General features: G+C 38.7%; 2 protein-coding genes across 3 annotated transcripts in view; one reads left to right on the top strand and one right to left on the bottom strand.

Moving 5' to 3' along the window:
* LOC104435034 (flap endonuclease 1) overlaps nucleotides 1–12,364 on the top strand; it is a 101,599-nt gene extending 89,235 nt beyond the window's left edge. Inside the window, exons 4-11 of one of the 2 annotated variants that reach the window (XM_039307329.1) lie at nucleotides 1,775–1,840; nucleotides 1,922–1,972; nucleotides 2,180–2,299; nucleotides 2,363–2,447; nucleotides 2,568–2,649; nucleotides 3,052–3,163; nucleotides 3,255–3,311; nucleotides 11,835–12,364. In XM_039307329.1, coding sequence (XP_039163263.1) covers nucleotides 1,775–1,840; nucleotides 1,922–1,972; nucleotides 2,180–2,299; nucleotides 2,363–2,447; nucleotides 2,568–2,649; nucleotides 3,052–3,163; nucleotides 3,255–3,311; nucleotides 11,835–11,894 — 633 coding nt within the window. In that variant the 3' untranslated portion in view covers nucleotides 11,895–12,364. Of the gene's footprint in view, nucleotides 1–1,774; nucleotides 1,841–1,921; nucleotides 1,973–2,179; nucleotides 2,300–2,362; nucleotides 2,448–2,567; nucleotides 2,650–3,051; nucleotides 3,164–3,254; nucleotides 3,548–11,834 lie in introns of those variants that run through there. The other variant, XM_039307330.1, reaches the window with a different exon arrangement.
* LOC108957469 (disease resistance protein RPV1-like) lies at nucleotides 8,209–11,384 on the bottom strand. Its single transcript, XM_039307325.1, has 3 exons — nucleotides 11,310–11,384; nucleotides 8,830–9,967; nucleotides 8,209–8,696 (listed from the first exon to the last, which is right to left on the bottom strand). Exons 1-3 carry the CDS (start codon nucleotides 11,369–11,371, stop codon nucleotides 8,397–8,399), a joined length of 1,500 nt encoding a protein of 499 aa, XP_039163259.1. The 5' UTR covers nucleotides 11,372–11,384; the 3' UTR covers nucleotides 8,209–8,396.
* Nucleotides 12,365–13,558: the final 1,194 nt, after the last annotated feature.

Here is a 13,558-nt window from a genome sequence, read left to right as displayed (position 1 = left end):
TGAAGTTCATCGTGAAAAGTCAATTCTCACCACCATAATTCATTCATTTGAAAAGGACTACAATTTGCAATGCAAGAACAAATTTCCTTGTACACATTTACATAAAATGTTTTACCACATTTTGCTTGGGTTTTTAATCGACTTATAATAGATTAGTAACGGATTCTAAATGAATTGATTTGCATATTTAAATTATATAAATAAAACCTCAAAAGTTGTGAGTGGTATGAGCTTAAGAAAGTTTATACTAAGTGATGACTTATATCTTTCATGAAGTAACTAATCGTTCCTGCTTAGTGCTTAGTAATTCATTATTTTTCCCTTGATACTTCCCCTAAAAAAAGGGTTGTGAAGCCAATGAATTTGCTCCACTTCCGTTGTCTCGACCATTGAGATTACAAGATTGGTTGTTCTGATCAAATATCTCCAATTCAACATGGGTCGACCCTTCAAATATCTCATCTAAAACGCGAAAAATTACTATAGTAGTCCATTTTCCCTCTCTATAACGTGCAGGTAGAATAGAACCTTGGCTAAATTAATAACGTAGATAAAAGGCCTTTCCTATACTCCAATCCATATAAATCAATTAATCGATTTTGACCTCTATGTGCATTCAACATTTCCATCCACCTAATCACTAGGAATGAGAAGTTATTACTATCAGTCTGAATTGGTTTCGACAGGGACTGACGAAGCTGCTGGGATGCCCCGAAGGCGATGAAGGAGCAGAGACTGGAGAGCTACTTCGGCCGGACGATCGCGTCGATGCCAGCATGAGCATCTGTCAGTTCCTCGTTAAGTTGCTTTTGAGTGTAGGGGGCTTTTTGGTTCTTTTGATTGGGGGATTAGGTTGTGGTTGGGAGGAAGGGGACTCAGATGCTCACCAATGAGGCTGGTGGATTAGGTCGTACGACTCCATGGAAATGAAAATCAAATTCGCTCGAGTTTCGTACGGTTTATGAATGAACTGTCAACTAGCCTTCCGTTTTGATGCTTAAGATGCTATTGTAATGCGATGTGATCTCTGTGCTTGGAAAGTGTCGAGTTTGAGCTGCTTTTTGATTTGCTTTCCCACGTAGTCATCCGCAAGGCATGTTTTACCGGACGATTAGGCTGTTGGAAGGGGGGATAAAGCCGGTGTAAACTTTTTTTCTTTACCTCCTGTGTTTTCATTGGGATGGGATGCTAGAAGAATGATGCTTGCGCTTCTCTAAATTATGTTTTACTGTTGTTATGATAGCTATGTATTTGACGGTCGACCTCCTGATTTGAAGAAGCAAGAGCTTGCAAAAGGGTACTTTATTATTAAGCAGCCTTCCATTTTCCATTTTTTCTTTTTTCCTTTTTTCCTTTTTTGCAATTGTCTATGAATATGTTTACTTACCTTAAATAAATCTCTGAGCAGTTTTTCAAAGAGGGAAGATGCCTTCAAGGAGTTGGCAGTAGCCTTGCGGTATATGCATCTCTCTCTCTCTCTCTCTCTCTCTCACACACACACACACACACACACACATAAGCAAGCAGAAACACAGAGTGCAAGAAGGCTTTGTGAGCTCTGTATTTGTTACCTGCAGTCTCGGAACAAGGAAGGCATCAAGAAATTCAGTAAAAGAACTGTGAAGGTTTGTCCCGTTTTGGTTTCCCTACGGTGCAATATTTTTGTCCTATTTGATGTGAAGTTTGATTTTGTCTCTGTTTTCCAGAAAAACCTATCTGCATAGCTAACTGGATATGTGTGGGCTTGTGCTACATGGCTTTGATACCCTTGCAGGTGACACAACAGCATAATGAAGGCTGCAAAAAACTATTAAGACTTATGGGTGTCCCAGTAGTTGAGGTTACAAGTCTGTCTAGAAAGTTTATTCATTATTATTTCTAACAAAAAGTTTAGATACCAGATTCTGTTTTTGTATGTTAGGCTCCTTCAGGAGCAGAGGCACAGTGTGCTGCACTTTGCAAAGCTGGAAAGGCAAGTATCCTCCTGTTTGATCGTCTTCTGATTTAGGATAGTTCATTGTTTTTCCATGATTACCAATCGTTTAACTCTTTGTAAATTACCATTTTATTTCCTTTTCACACACACATATGCTTGTTCACTATCATTGCTCAATTTTTGTGTGTTAACCAGAACTCTTTTATAATGAATGGTGCTTTAGCTGTAATTTTTGTTTTTCAGGTTTATGCAGTTGCTTCTGAAGATGTGGATTCCCTTACTTTTGGAGCTCCTATATTTCTTTGCCATTCGATGGATCCCAGCTCAAGAAAAGTTCAAGTCATGGAATTTGAAATTTCCAAGGTACTTAGAAAAGTTTATTCATTGTGTTTGCTTAATTTTTTTTCTCACTTTCATGACTTTTAGATCTTGGAGGAGATGAATCTGGATATGGATCAATTCATTGACCTGTGCATCCTCTCTGGATGTGATTATTGTGAAAGCATTCGAGGTGGACATGATATTGTTGCAGTGCTCTGTTAACTGTTTTATGCTATTGCATATCATTTGTCCCTCTTGTATTTTTTAGCTTGATGATTTCAGTGGTTTTACTTTGGAATGAATTTATCAGGTATTGGAGGGCTGAGTGCTCTTAAGCTTATATGTCAACATGGTTCCATAGAAAACATACTAGAGAACATAAATAAGAAGAGGTGCTTCTTGTGCTCTTATCTCGTCCCCTGACTTGTAAGCAAAATTAGGCAGCAAAGTTTCTCACAGTAATAGTCTTGGCTGCTGAATTCCTTGACTTCAAAGAATTATCTCTCAAACTCAGCCGGTGTGGAAAAATTTCGTCAACAGTTTGAAACTGAAAGATCATTTGCCACCAATAGATTTGGGCTGGCAATCAGTGCATTGGCCATGCTACTTCGTGTGTTGATTTACTATAATACTTTTATCTATTTGGATGTCTGCTTTGTCTGTTCCTTCATGTCACTTGAGCAAATTCATATGGTTTCTCTATCGTTAAGACCCAGAGGTTCTTTGCATTACTTGAAGTCTTAATTCAGTTCGGTTATCCTTCTTAGGGAAATGTTTGCTTGTTTTATGAATAGGCATCAGATACCAGATAATTGGCCCTACAGCGAAGCTCGACTGCTTTTCAAGGAACCAATAGTTTCTACGGAAGAACAACCTGAGATAAAATGGACTGCTCCAAACGAGGAGATGGGCCATTTTCATGTTGAGATTTACTTGCAACGGTTCACTTTCTGAATTTTTGACTCGTTTCCTAACTGATTGTTATTTCCCTTTCAAGGGCTTAATTTCTTTTCTCATGAATGAGAATGGGTTCAACATTGACAGAATGACGAAGGTATGGCTTTTATATTCAGTAATGTGTTGGCCAGTTGTCTACTGGAGGAAGTTGCTTCTTTTCCTCTGAAGGAGAGAGCATACATGTTTTCAATGTTGTTTTACCATGTGTATCGGGCAATAGAGAAGATTAAGGCAGCTAAGGATGAGTCATCACAAGGCCGGTAACTTAAGCTTGAACAAATGAAAGTGACTTCCAAAATGCACTTTTTCTTATCCGATGACTCCTTTCGTTTACTCTGTACAGAATAGAATCCTTCTTTAAGCCAGCTAAGAATATCTATACCTCCTAAGAGGAAGGAATGAACTCAATCCCCAGCAGCTCTTTAATAAGAGAAAAGAAGAAACGTGAGAAACAGTCTAGATGAGTCTTTTTTTGAAAGCGTAATATTATTTATGTAAACATAGCCATAGCCTCTGCTTTGCCTATAGTAATATTACATATTCAAATGATTGCTAAAGTTCCCAATTCTCCACAAGACGTGTCCCATCAAAGTAAATTTGAATTCTAAGGAGAATGTGCATGCGAATGCCTTTCTCACTCGGACCTTGTGATAACTTCTACTCCCCTGGAACAAAAAGGAAATATTGTTAGCACCAGGCATTATCATATGCAAAATCACGAAAACGACAAATGAATCTTCAATTGACATCTCTATGGTAATTAATTAGGGATAAGTCGATATCCAATGACAATGATAATGATGATTGTAGATAAAACGGTCGTCATCAAATCAATTCCCCTAAAAAAAGAACAAAACTCACTTGGAGAAGTTATTTGACAAACATGCATCTTATAGGTGATCCTTTTGCACCAGGCAATCTCAAAGGCAGAAATAGACTTTATACAATCTTATAGGTACATCTTCGAGTTTCAGGCTCTCAACAATAATAATTTCCTATAGCTTTACCATAGTGTATGTTCCTTGAGCCTAGACTTCCTATGAGAATGCAACGATGTGAAATTTGGGAAAAATCACCAACACTAGTTAAGCCCAAGATGACAATTCAACAATGAAACATGTTTATTCTTAACTTTGATGAGGAAATTTGTCATTCATCAAATCAATTTCTTACCTAGCTGGCAAGGAAGATAAGGTCGGATGGCATCAAATCATCATATGCAGCAACATACAAGTAATCAATTTATGCATTGAATAGCACAGACTGTGTCATGCAAGATTGCATCTCAATCTACAAGTTGTAGAACAAGAAAGAAATTAGTTGATCAAGTTGCACTATTTCTCAAGGGTAGGTTTAGAAAAAAAAAATGAACCTGTGTAGTGCTCAAAAGCCTAATAGTGTCACGCTTCGATCCTCGAGCACGTGTCCATTCCTCGGTGGTCCATTAAATTGGGATATCTCAGGACGCGTCATCGACCCATTCATTTTAATATGCATGTGGAAGCAAACTATTACCCCTAACAACAACTAATATGGGTTAGAAAAGCAGGACAACAAATTTTAAATCAATCAACATAGCTTTTATAAACAATCTGGTTTACAAACAGAAGCCAACTCTAGGGTCTAAGTACATGAGGTCTATCTCTAAAATGAACTTCTGAGCCACCCATGCTCCTGACCCTTCTGTCTCAAGCACTGGGTTCTTTACACTAGGGACCTGAAAAGTGAAGCCCATGGCGGGGTGAGACAATGTCTTAGCAAGTTTACCTTCTAAACCCTGACTAGGAAGGAAATGCGCCTAAAGGCCGTCTATGCACACACAAGACAGAGGACTTACCTTGCCTTAATTCATTCCTACAAGTCAGTACGGTTCATATACTCAACCAATCAACTCAATTCAATTCAAACCAACCCATCGATCAATCGATCCACTCAAATCAATACCATTAGTACTATTGATCAATTTGATATGACCACTGCTCACATCAGCTGACATAGATAGTATTTGCTCTCACAAGCTGCAATATATGGTCATAGCTCTCACAAGCTGATATAGATAGATAGTAGCTCGCCTAAGTTGATATATATATAGATCGTGCTCTCACAAGCTGATAAAACGATCATAGCTCACACAAGCTGATATATGTATATATAGATTGTGCTCCCACAAGTTGATAAAACAATCATAGCACACACAAGCTGATAATGTATATTGTTCTCACAAGCTAACATATCAAGCTCATAAGCTGATATAGTATATTGCTCTCACAAGCTGACGATAAATATGCTCGCACAAGCTGATAATATATGCTCTCACAAGCTGATAATTCACTGTGTTAAAAATACCCAATAAAAATAATCGTGTGTTGGTACACAGTCAGCCTAAGCCAAAAACGTAATATCTTTCTTTTCAAAAATCTCACTATTTAATATAGTCCATAAACACATTTTTGGCATTGTAAACTGATGCCTGGTATTTTCTAATTAAAATGCCAAAATCACATAATTTGGGATAAATACCAAAAACTACACTTTCCACTCAATTTGCACAAATTAGCACTCAATTAAATAAACCAAACCTACCATTGCAATCGGCACGAAATTCTGGTTACCAACTATCTCGATATCATTTCCGAAAAACTAAATTATTGTTTTTGTTATTTTGAATTTCTTATATTAGAATCAAATATTATTTATATTGAAATATAATTTTAATTTTTTAATTAATGTTATTTGAGAAAAAAATTCTATTATGGATATTAGAAATCCTATCCGCCTTTATTTTACCTCCCCTTAGAATAATTTTATTTAATCTATATTTCTTTTATATCCAATTTTATCCTATCATAAGTAGACAACAAATGCAGGATGTGATATATTTTATCTTATCTTAAATTTTCTCCTCACCACCAAACGTAGGTTGAGACTATAAAGGATAAGATAAGAACACTTGCCACTCAAGGACCAAAATCCAAGACAACTCAAGAACAGTTTTGTTAGCAAAATGGATTCAAGGTAGGAAGTAATTACTTTCCACTATAGATGAAGTTGTCGAAAATGAGGATATTAATGTTTGAAACTGCAAGATTCCCCAAGCCGTCCAACGAGTGTGAACACGAAATTCTCTTGAAATGTTGGGAGGTTTTTACCACCGTCTGCACACCAAATCAAATAAAAAATAAGATGTCTATCTGCATAGTTTTCCTAAGTACTTCAATAGCAGAAACTTCCCCTATCAAACCCCTGTAACAAAACTCTATATCCAGATCTGAATAGGGAGAGGTAATTGTGCAAACATATGGTGTGCAATTTAGAATTACCAGTAAGTGTTCTGGTGCGGAACTTGGTGCTGCCATATTCCAGCCACCAATGGGGCTCTAAAGGCGATGGCAAAGGCGGAGGCAGTGGCAACACATTGAAAAATGCAACGGATCTAAGCTCGCCAGATGCAGATGATGATTTAGAGCCGCCAACGAGACTCCTAGATACTATGGTGGAGTGGAGGCAGCATTTGAGGTGTCACCCCAAAACTCTCCATTACCAAAAATTTCTTGCTTCTTTAAAGATTCCAAGTGATTGAGACCTTGCATGCTTTTTAGCTTACGACAATACTTTACTTCGAGCTCCCATAGCTTTTTCAATTTTGATAGGTCTGACATCCTCTCCAAGGAAGGGCAATAGTCGATTGATAAGGAGAAAAGGGATCCCAATTCTTCAAAGCCACGAATCTCAACTAATGAAAGGCAAAATCCTAGGCTTACCTTGCATAGATTCTTCATGCGTGATAGATCAAGTACTTCCGGAAGGAACTCACAATAAGCCATCTCTAATAATCTCAATCTTTTCATTGCTAGCTGCAACGGTGTGTCCAGTTTTCTAAGCTCACAGAGCTCCATACGGAGTTCCTCCGACTCCGCATTAAATAGACTAGAGAATTCTAGTGAACATCCATAAAATGTCAAGATTGATAAGTTTTCAAATTGGAAAATCCGGTGATCGTGTGGTCGCCCAGATCTCGAAGTTGTAACTCTCTTAAACTAGATGGGAGTCAGGAGGCATTGCACATTTTTGCAGCACAATTTTAGTGTTTTAAGCTGAGATAGGGTACCGATGCTAGTGGGTAGAGTGGTGACAGGTGTTGCCTGTTGAGATAGGGCACCAATTCTAGTGGGAAGAGGGAGAGCTATCCCGTATTCTTTAAGAGCATGACGCTCTATTTCCTGCTCATATTCCTCACGAGCACGGTTTTGCTCTGCCAATATTCCTCCGGCTCATATCTATGCTCCTCCATGAGGAACACCAACAATTTTTAGGGCCCCATCTCAAACAAGTCAAATTTGGGAAGCTCCGAGTTGTTTAAGTTTGGGACTTTTTTTCTAGCTTAAGTGTTTGGAGATTAGAGAGGTGACTCATTGTGGCGGGTAATCGAGATATACAAGTGTTCGATAAATCTAGGATCCTCAAACGAGACAGTCTCCCAATTTCTTCAAGAATTTCACCAGTCAAGTTGCAACATCCTCGAGCATCTAACTCTTCAAGCTTCTCCACCAGCCCAATCGCACTTGGTAATCTTGTAATCTCTCTTATGCCGCTTATCCTTAGTATTTTCAATTGCTTGAGATTGCCGATTGAATCAGGTAGGTGACCAATACTTGTCAATGACAAATCCAACTCGACTAAAGATTGTAATTTGCCAACTGAATGTGGAAGTTCCTCTATGTATATACACCTAGATAAATTCAACCGCGTAAGTTTTGCCAGCCCTCCAATCGAGTATGGCAATTTTAAGGATGGTTGTTTGTTGATCACTGACCTTTTGAAATTTTCTTTTAGGGGAGATATAATAAAATCTGTCAAAGCTTGTAGACATCCTATTTCTTCGGGCAACTCTCGAAGAGATTCACATCCATCCAAGTTCAAAATAGTTAGGACCTTTAATTTAACAATGGAATGGTCAATTTCAATTAAATTGCTACAACCTTTCAGAACCAATCTCTCTAGGTATACCCATGAAGATAAATCAGGTGTTCTCTTTAAGTATGCACAGTAGCTAAGATCTAGTACTTTTAGTTTCCTGGCCTCCTACAAAACAATTTGATAAAATATATATTAAGAAACAACCTGTAGGGGGAAAAAACAAGACAAAAGAAATGATATGCTTATGCTAGGAGCAAGACTCGTATCATACTTTGATTTGGTCCCAACCAATCCATTCCTCTGAAATACAGCTGAGTGAAAGGTTAAGAACAATTAAATTAGCCGGATGAAAGTTCGTTGTCTCAAACTTGGAATTGCCGTGATGTAAAGAAAGCCATCTTAAATTGGAGAGAAGATTATTGAAGTCTCCAACAAGGGACACCTCTTCCCCTTGAAAGAACCTCAGGTATCGTAAATCGGCAAATCCATCATGCGTCAGAATGTCTTGATGAAAGAAAGGATATTGAGGTCCCGTTGACAAAGGTGCTTCTATTTTCCTACTTTCCTGACAATGGTAAGACCAAAAAGTCCACATGTGTAAGTAAAAAGCAAACAATTTCAAGCGCCAAACGATTATTTTTCCTTTTATAAGAATAGTCTACCACAATTTACAACTGTAAATTGTCGTTCCCCCACACCTCTTTCAACTTCAGAATGTCTAGCGCTTCCTCACGGTTCCACACTCTGCTACGTTCGCTGGGATGTTTGAAATTCTCTTGACGGACGATTTCCCTTCCAAGGTCCCGCACTTGATCATGCATCCAGAAAGTATTGTTGTCCTTGGTTTTTATCAAGGACATGAGAAAGAGGACTTCAAGGGCATCGTGTGGGTGGTATCCACAGTCATCCCACATGTACAAAGGGTATGTTTTGTCCCGATCGACAAAAAAACAAGCTATATCCAGAAATACTTGCTTTTGTGCATGATCTAACCTTTCATAAGATATCATCAATTTTCTTTGGACTCCCATGGAAGGGGCTTCTTTTAGCTTCTTCAATGTGTCTTCCCATATTGCTTTGGATTTACCATTAAGAGATGAACCTGTAATCTCAAGAGCTAAAGGAAGCTTTCCCAAAGTAGAGACTACTTTTTTTGAAAGGGAGATATAATGATCCGGTGGAGAGTCTCTTCTAAAGGCATGCCTGCTAAAAAGCTTAAGAGCATGATCAAATTCCATTGCACATACTTCATAAGTTGAAGCATTTGTAGACTTTTTTATAGGGCCTTCACCTGTCACTTCTCCATCAATCATTAGGACACTCTGGTCCCTAGTAGTTATGATAATCCTACTACCGGAACCAAACCAATTACCTTTTTCCGCTAGACTTCTAAGTTGCTCTTTCTCATCTACGTCATCAAATATAATGAGAACTTTTTTATTGCAAAGTACTCTCTTTATCATGTTGACCCCATCATCCACGTCATTAATTTGGTCGAGGATAGAATGAGAATCGAGGAACTTGGATAATAATTGTTTTTGCAAATGTACCAGACCATGGCGTCGTGATGACTCTCCGACATCTGAAAGGAAATTGCAGCCTCGGAAGTGAGAAGATAGTTGGTTGAAGATGATCTTGGCAAGTGTTGTTTTACCAATCCCGCCCATTCCGTGGATTCCAAGGAATTGTACGCTATCATTTTCCACATGCAACATTTTGATCATGGCTTCCACACGATCTTCAACTCCAATTAGATGTTCGGTCACATTTTTTTTATGACAGATGTTCAGCTTAGTCAACACAATTTGAATTACAGATTGTATCAAATCTACTTGGCTGCCACAACATAACAACCATGTTAGGGATAAATTTATATTGCAAACTACTCCCTAAGTGACTCAATTCCCCTTACAATTTGCAAAATTACGTAAAATAATTCAGACGGCAAAACAATCCAGATTTTTCCCAATCTATCTCCGCTCCCCCAATATTAGTTACCACACCATTGGCCCCCGCCCCTGGCATGCCGCCATTAACATCACTCACCTCCCCAACCCAAGCCGTCACCGTGGCGTTCTATTGTCGTCGCCCGTCACGCCCCTATTGACCCACCCATCTCGGCCTTGTCTCGATCCTCCACATCATGTGGGTCCTGGCCTTGTAATTGCCAGGGATGGTATCACCGGCCTTAGGCAACTCCAGATTTGGGGTCATCCAAGGTCGGCGATGCCAGATATTGGCTTGATCACGTCAGAATCCGACTCAAGACAGTGAGTGGAAGGGAGAAATGGTGGGTGCCAAATGGCTCAACCGTAGCTTTTGGTTGCTTAGCTAGGCGAGGTCAGCCTCGCCCAAATCTAGTGAAGCTGAGCTCACCTAGCCACCAACGAGGCTTGACCTCGTTGGACCACTACGAGGCCAGTGTCACTCGCCTAAGGCGAGGTTGATCTTGTGGTGGCCCGGCGTTTCCTGTGGCTAAGTGAACTCAACTTTGCAAATCTAGGCAAGGCTCGGCCTAACTGGGTCACCATGAGGTCAATGTCGCCTGGCCATTACGAGGCCAACCTCGTTGGGGGCCAGTGGCACTTCAACAAGGTCATTAGCCCTCGTCTGGCCGGTTGTCAGCTATGGCCGAGGCAGATGACCGACTAAAGGAAGAAGAAGTGAAAAAAAGAAAAGAAAAGTGTAATAAAATTATTAAAACATTAAAAAAAATTCTAAGTCACAAAATAATTTGAGGGTTGTACCAAAATGGTTTCTATTATGGGAATATAAATTTTGGATAGTTATCAAATGTCTTCAAATACTCAAATACTCGTTTAGGAAACGGAATAAAAAAATAATAATGTTTTAGCATAAATTATTACCAAGAACATAATGGTTACCAAACAGGCCCTCAATGTTTGTGGCTACTGTGTCAGAGATAGTGTGATAGGAGAAACAAAATCAGGATGAGTAGGTGCGCTACCAGTGTAGTAGCACCATCAATCAAAGCTATCACGGCAATAGAGTCGATCAGCCACTATGGTCGATGGTAATAATGGTAATGGCCACAACCACAATTTACACTATCGAGGATCGGCAAGATGAATAATTTTACCAATTATACCGCAATTAAAATGACTAGGGAGGAAAAGCAAATCTATAGATGATAGTTGAAATGTTTAAGACATTTTACCTTCCATCTTTCTTCAAGTTCCATCCCTTTATCTCGTCCACCTCAATAAGAGCCTTTTCCATGATTCAACTTCAGTGCAAAACTTTTTTGATACTTCGATAGAGCTTTGCGGTATAAGTTTGTTTTGAGCATGACATCGTCAGGCTCCACATCCAAGAAAATGGGTAAAATCTCTTTATTCTCATTCGATTTGGAGGTACACTCGACCATATATGCGAGCTCTCGGAGGCACCAGTGACTCGAAGCATAATTCTTGGAAAAAATGGGAATGTAAATCTTGGAGTTCTCGATTGCTTGTAGAAGTTCACAGCCAATTCTTTTACCGACATGGAGGGATTCATTGTCCCTAAAGACAAGGATCCCAGCCTCAACCATGCCATAGTAAAGAAAATCGGTGAATCCATAACGGGTGTCTGCTCCTCGAAAACTTAGGAAAACCTCGGGGAAGGCCCTGATGATGCCTGTGAGTTCGTCTCTTTTGTTAGCATTTCACGCTTCTCTAAGGTCCCACTGGCACGGATGCAGAGGTATATGACGAGACCAATGGAGAGCGCAATGAAGCTGAGGATTCCGATGAGGACGTAGAGCTTGAGGCTGAGGAAGGGAGTCTTGGAGGTGAGCTCATGAGGGAGAGAGCCGTCAAGAGATCGATGTTCGCCATAAACTGCCATGTTTCTAGCGGAGGAGGGAGAGAGTGGAAAAGGCTAAGGGAGTACGTGAATGCGTGAGAATTGGAGAATGAGAGCTCTGCGCAGAGAGAGACAGAGAGAGCAGTACAGGACCTTATAATGGATACAAAGGAAAAGGAAAGAGAGAGGGTGAAAAATCTGCCATGTCATTGTTAAAAGTCTCATCTAGCAATTTTATTACGAAAGTGCCATTGTGTTGGATGAGCGACTTTTGTTTCTGTTATATGGATGGTGGTGATAAATTGATAATTGGTGTTGTTGATGGCATTTTTGACATTTCGAGATAGCCGTGCGGGCGAATGGGGAGGAGTCTTCTTGTTTGAGCCTTAATTGACTGAACTAAGAGGAGACAAGGAGAAGGTGAGATTCACATTGTATTATATGGTTTTTGGGATGAGACTGTATATCATCAGAAAGTTTGGTCTTTGACAGAGTAGAATCGTTAATTGAATTGGTCGATCAATAAGTGTATTGTGTTAAAGTTAAGGAATCTATGGTAGAGGGAATTTTTTTTAGAAATAAAAATAGGAAGAAAACAAATCCATTTTTGAGATGATAAAAGCGCAATAGAGAATATAAATATTCCCTAAAAGCATTTTAATAAATTTCAGCCAACCACAATATTTTGGAACATTTATAGCAAAACAATCATAATTCTTTTGCTTCATTTTTCTTTGAGAGATGGACCGTGCAATTTTTGAGAGTTTAAACCATGGAAATTTTTTGGAGAGAAAGATATTGCTTTACCTTATTTATTCTAAATCATGCCGACACCCATTCTAAAATTAATTAAGGAACTCATTAGATTTCAAACCCATCCATTCAATAATAAAACGCAACTAGTATTATATGTGTGTGTATATATAAACCCCAAATAATGTGAAAGGCCTTTTATATATATATATATACACATAGATTGGATAAACCCCTAGTAATGTGAAAGGCCTACTAAGTATTAACCGGTTCATGCACAAGTCGACTGTCGACTGTGCAATCTTAGAATTGTAGCTATGCTCCTATTTTGGTTCTTAATATATAGACAAACAAGATAGAAGTAAGTATTGTCATAGTACTATATAAGATTAACTTAATTAGTTGATATAGCATATCGAAGATCTTAACTATGGATTATCAAATAATATTTAGTATATGGCTCTGCTTGGTTTTAAAATGTCATGATATCATAGTGGTGCCATTTCTTATATAGCAAGAAAAATTTGGTTTATGGCAAGAAGAATTAATTGTCAATATTTTTGGCATTTGTACGAGTGAAAATGAAAGTTTGAATAAAGAGATGGCATGTGGCATACAACCTTGTTTACGAAATTCTTGTCCATAAGTCTCGTTTAAAAGATGGGTAAAAAATTAGAACACATTTGACGAGTCATCCCAGAAGATTTATAGAAGTTTCCATTAGCCAATCAATGGGTTGTAGTCCTAGGAGTTTCCATGTCCCTTACACGTTTGATAACAAATTCAAGATCAGAGATTTACAGTCTTGAAAATAGAGGATATAAAGTGAAATTGGGATACAAAATGAAGATTACTTTTTAACTTTTT

Source organism: Eucalyptus grandis, chromosome 2, assembly GCF_016545825.1.
Source record: "Eucalyptus grandis isolate ANBG69807.140 chromosome 2, ASM1654582v1, whole genome shotgun sequence".
NCBI lineage: Eukaryota > Viridiplantae > Streptophyta > Magnoliopsida > Myrtales > Myrtaceae > Eucalyptus > Eucalyptus grandis.
The sequence above is the reverse complement of the archived record's forward strand: the minus strand, read 5'-3'. Positions and strand labels throughout refer to the sequence as shown.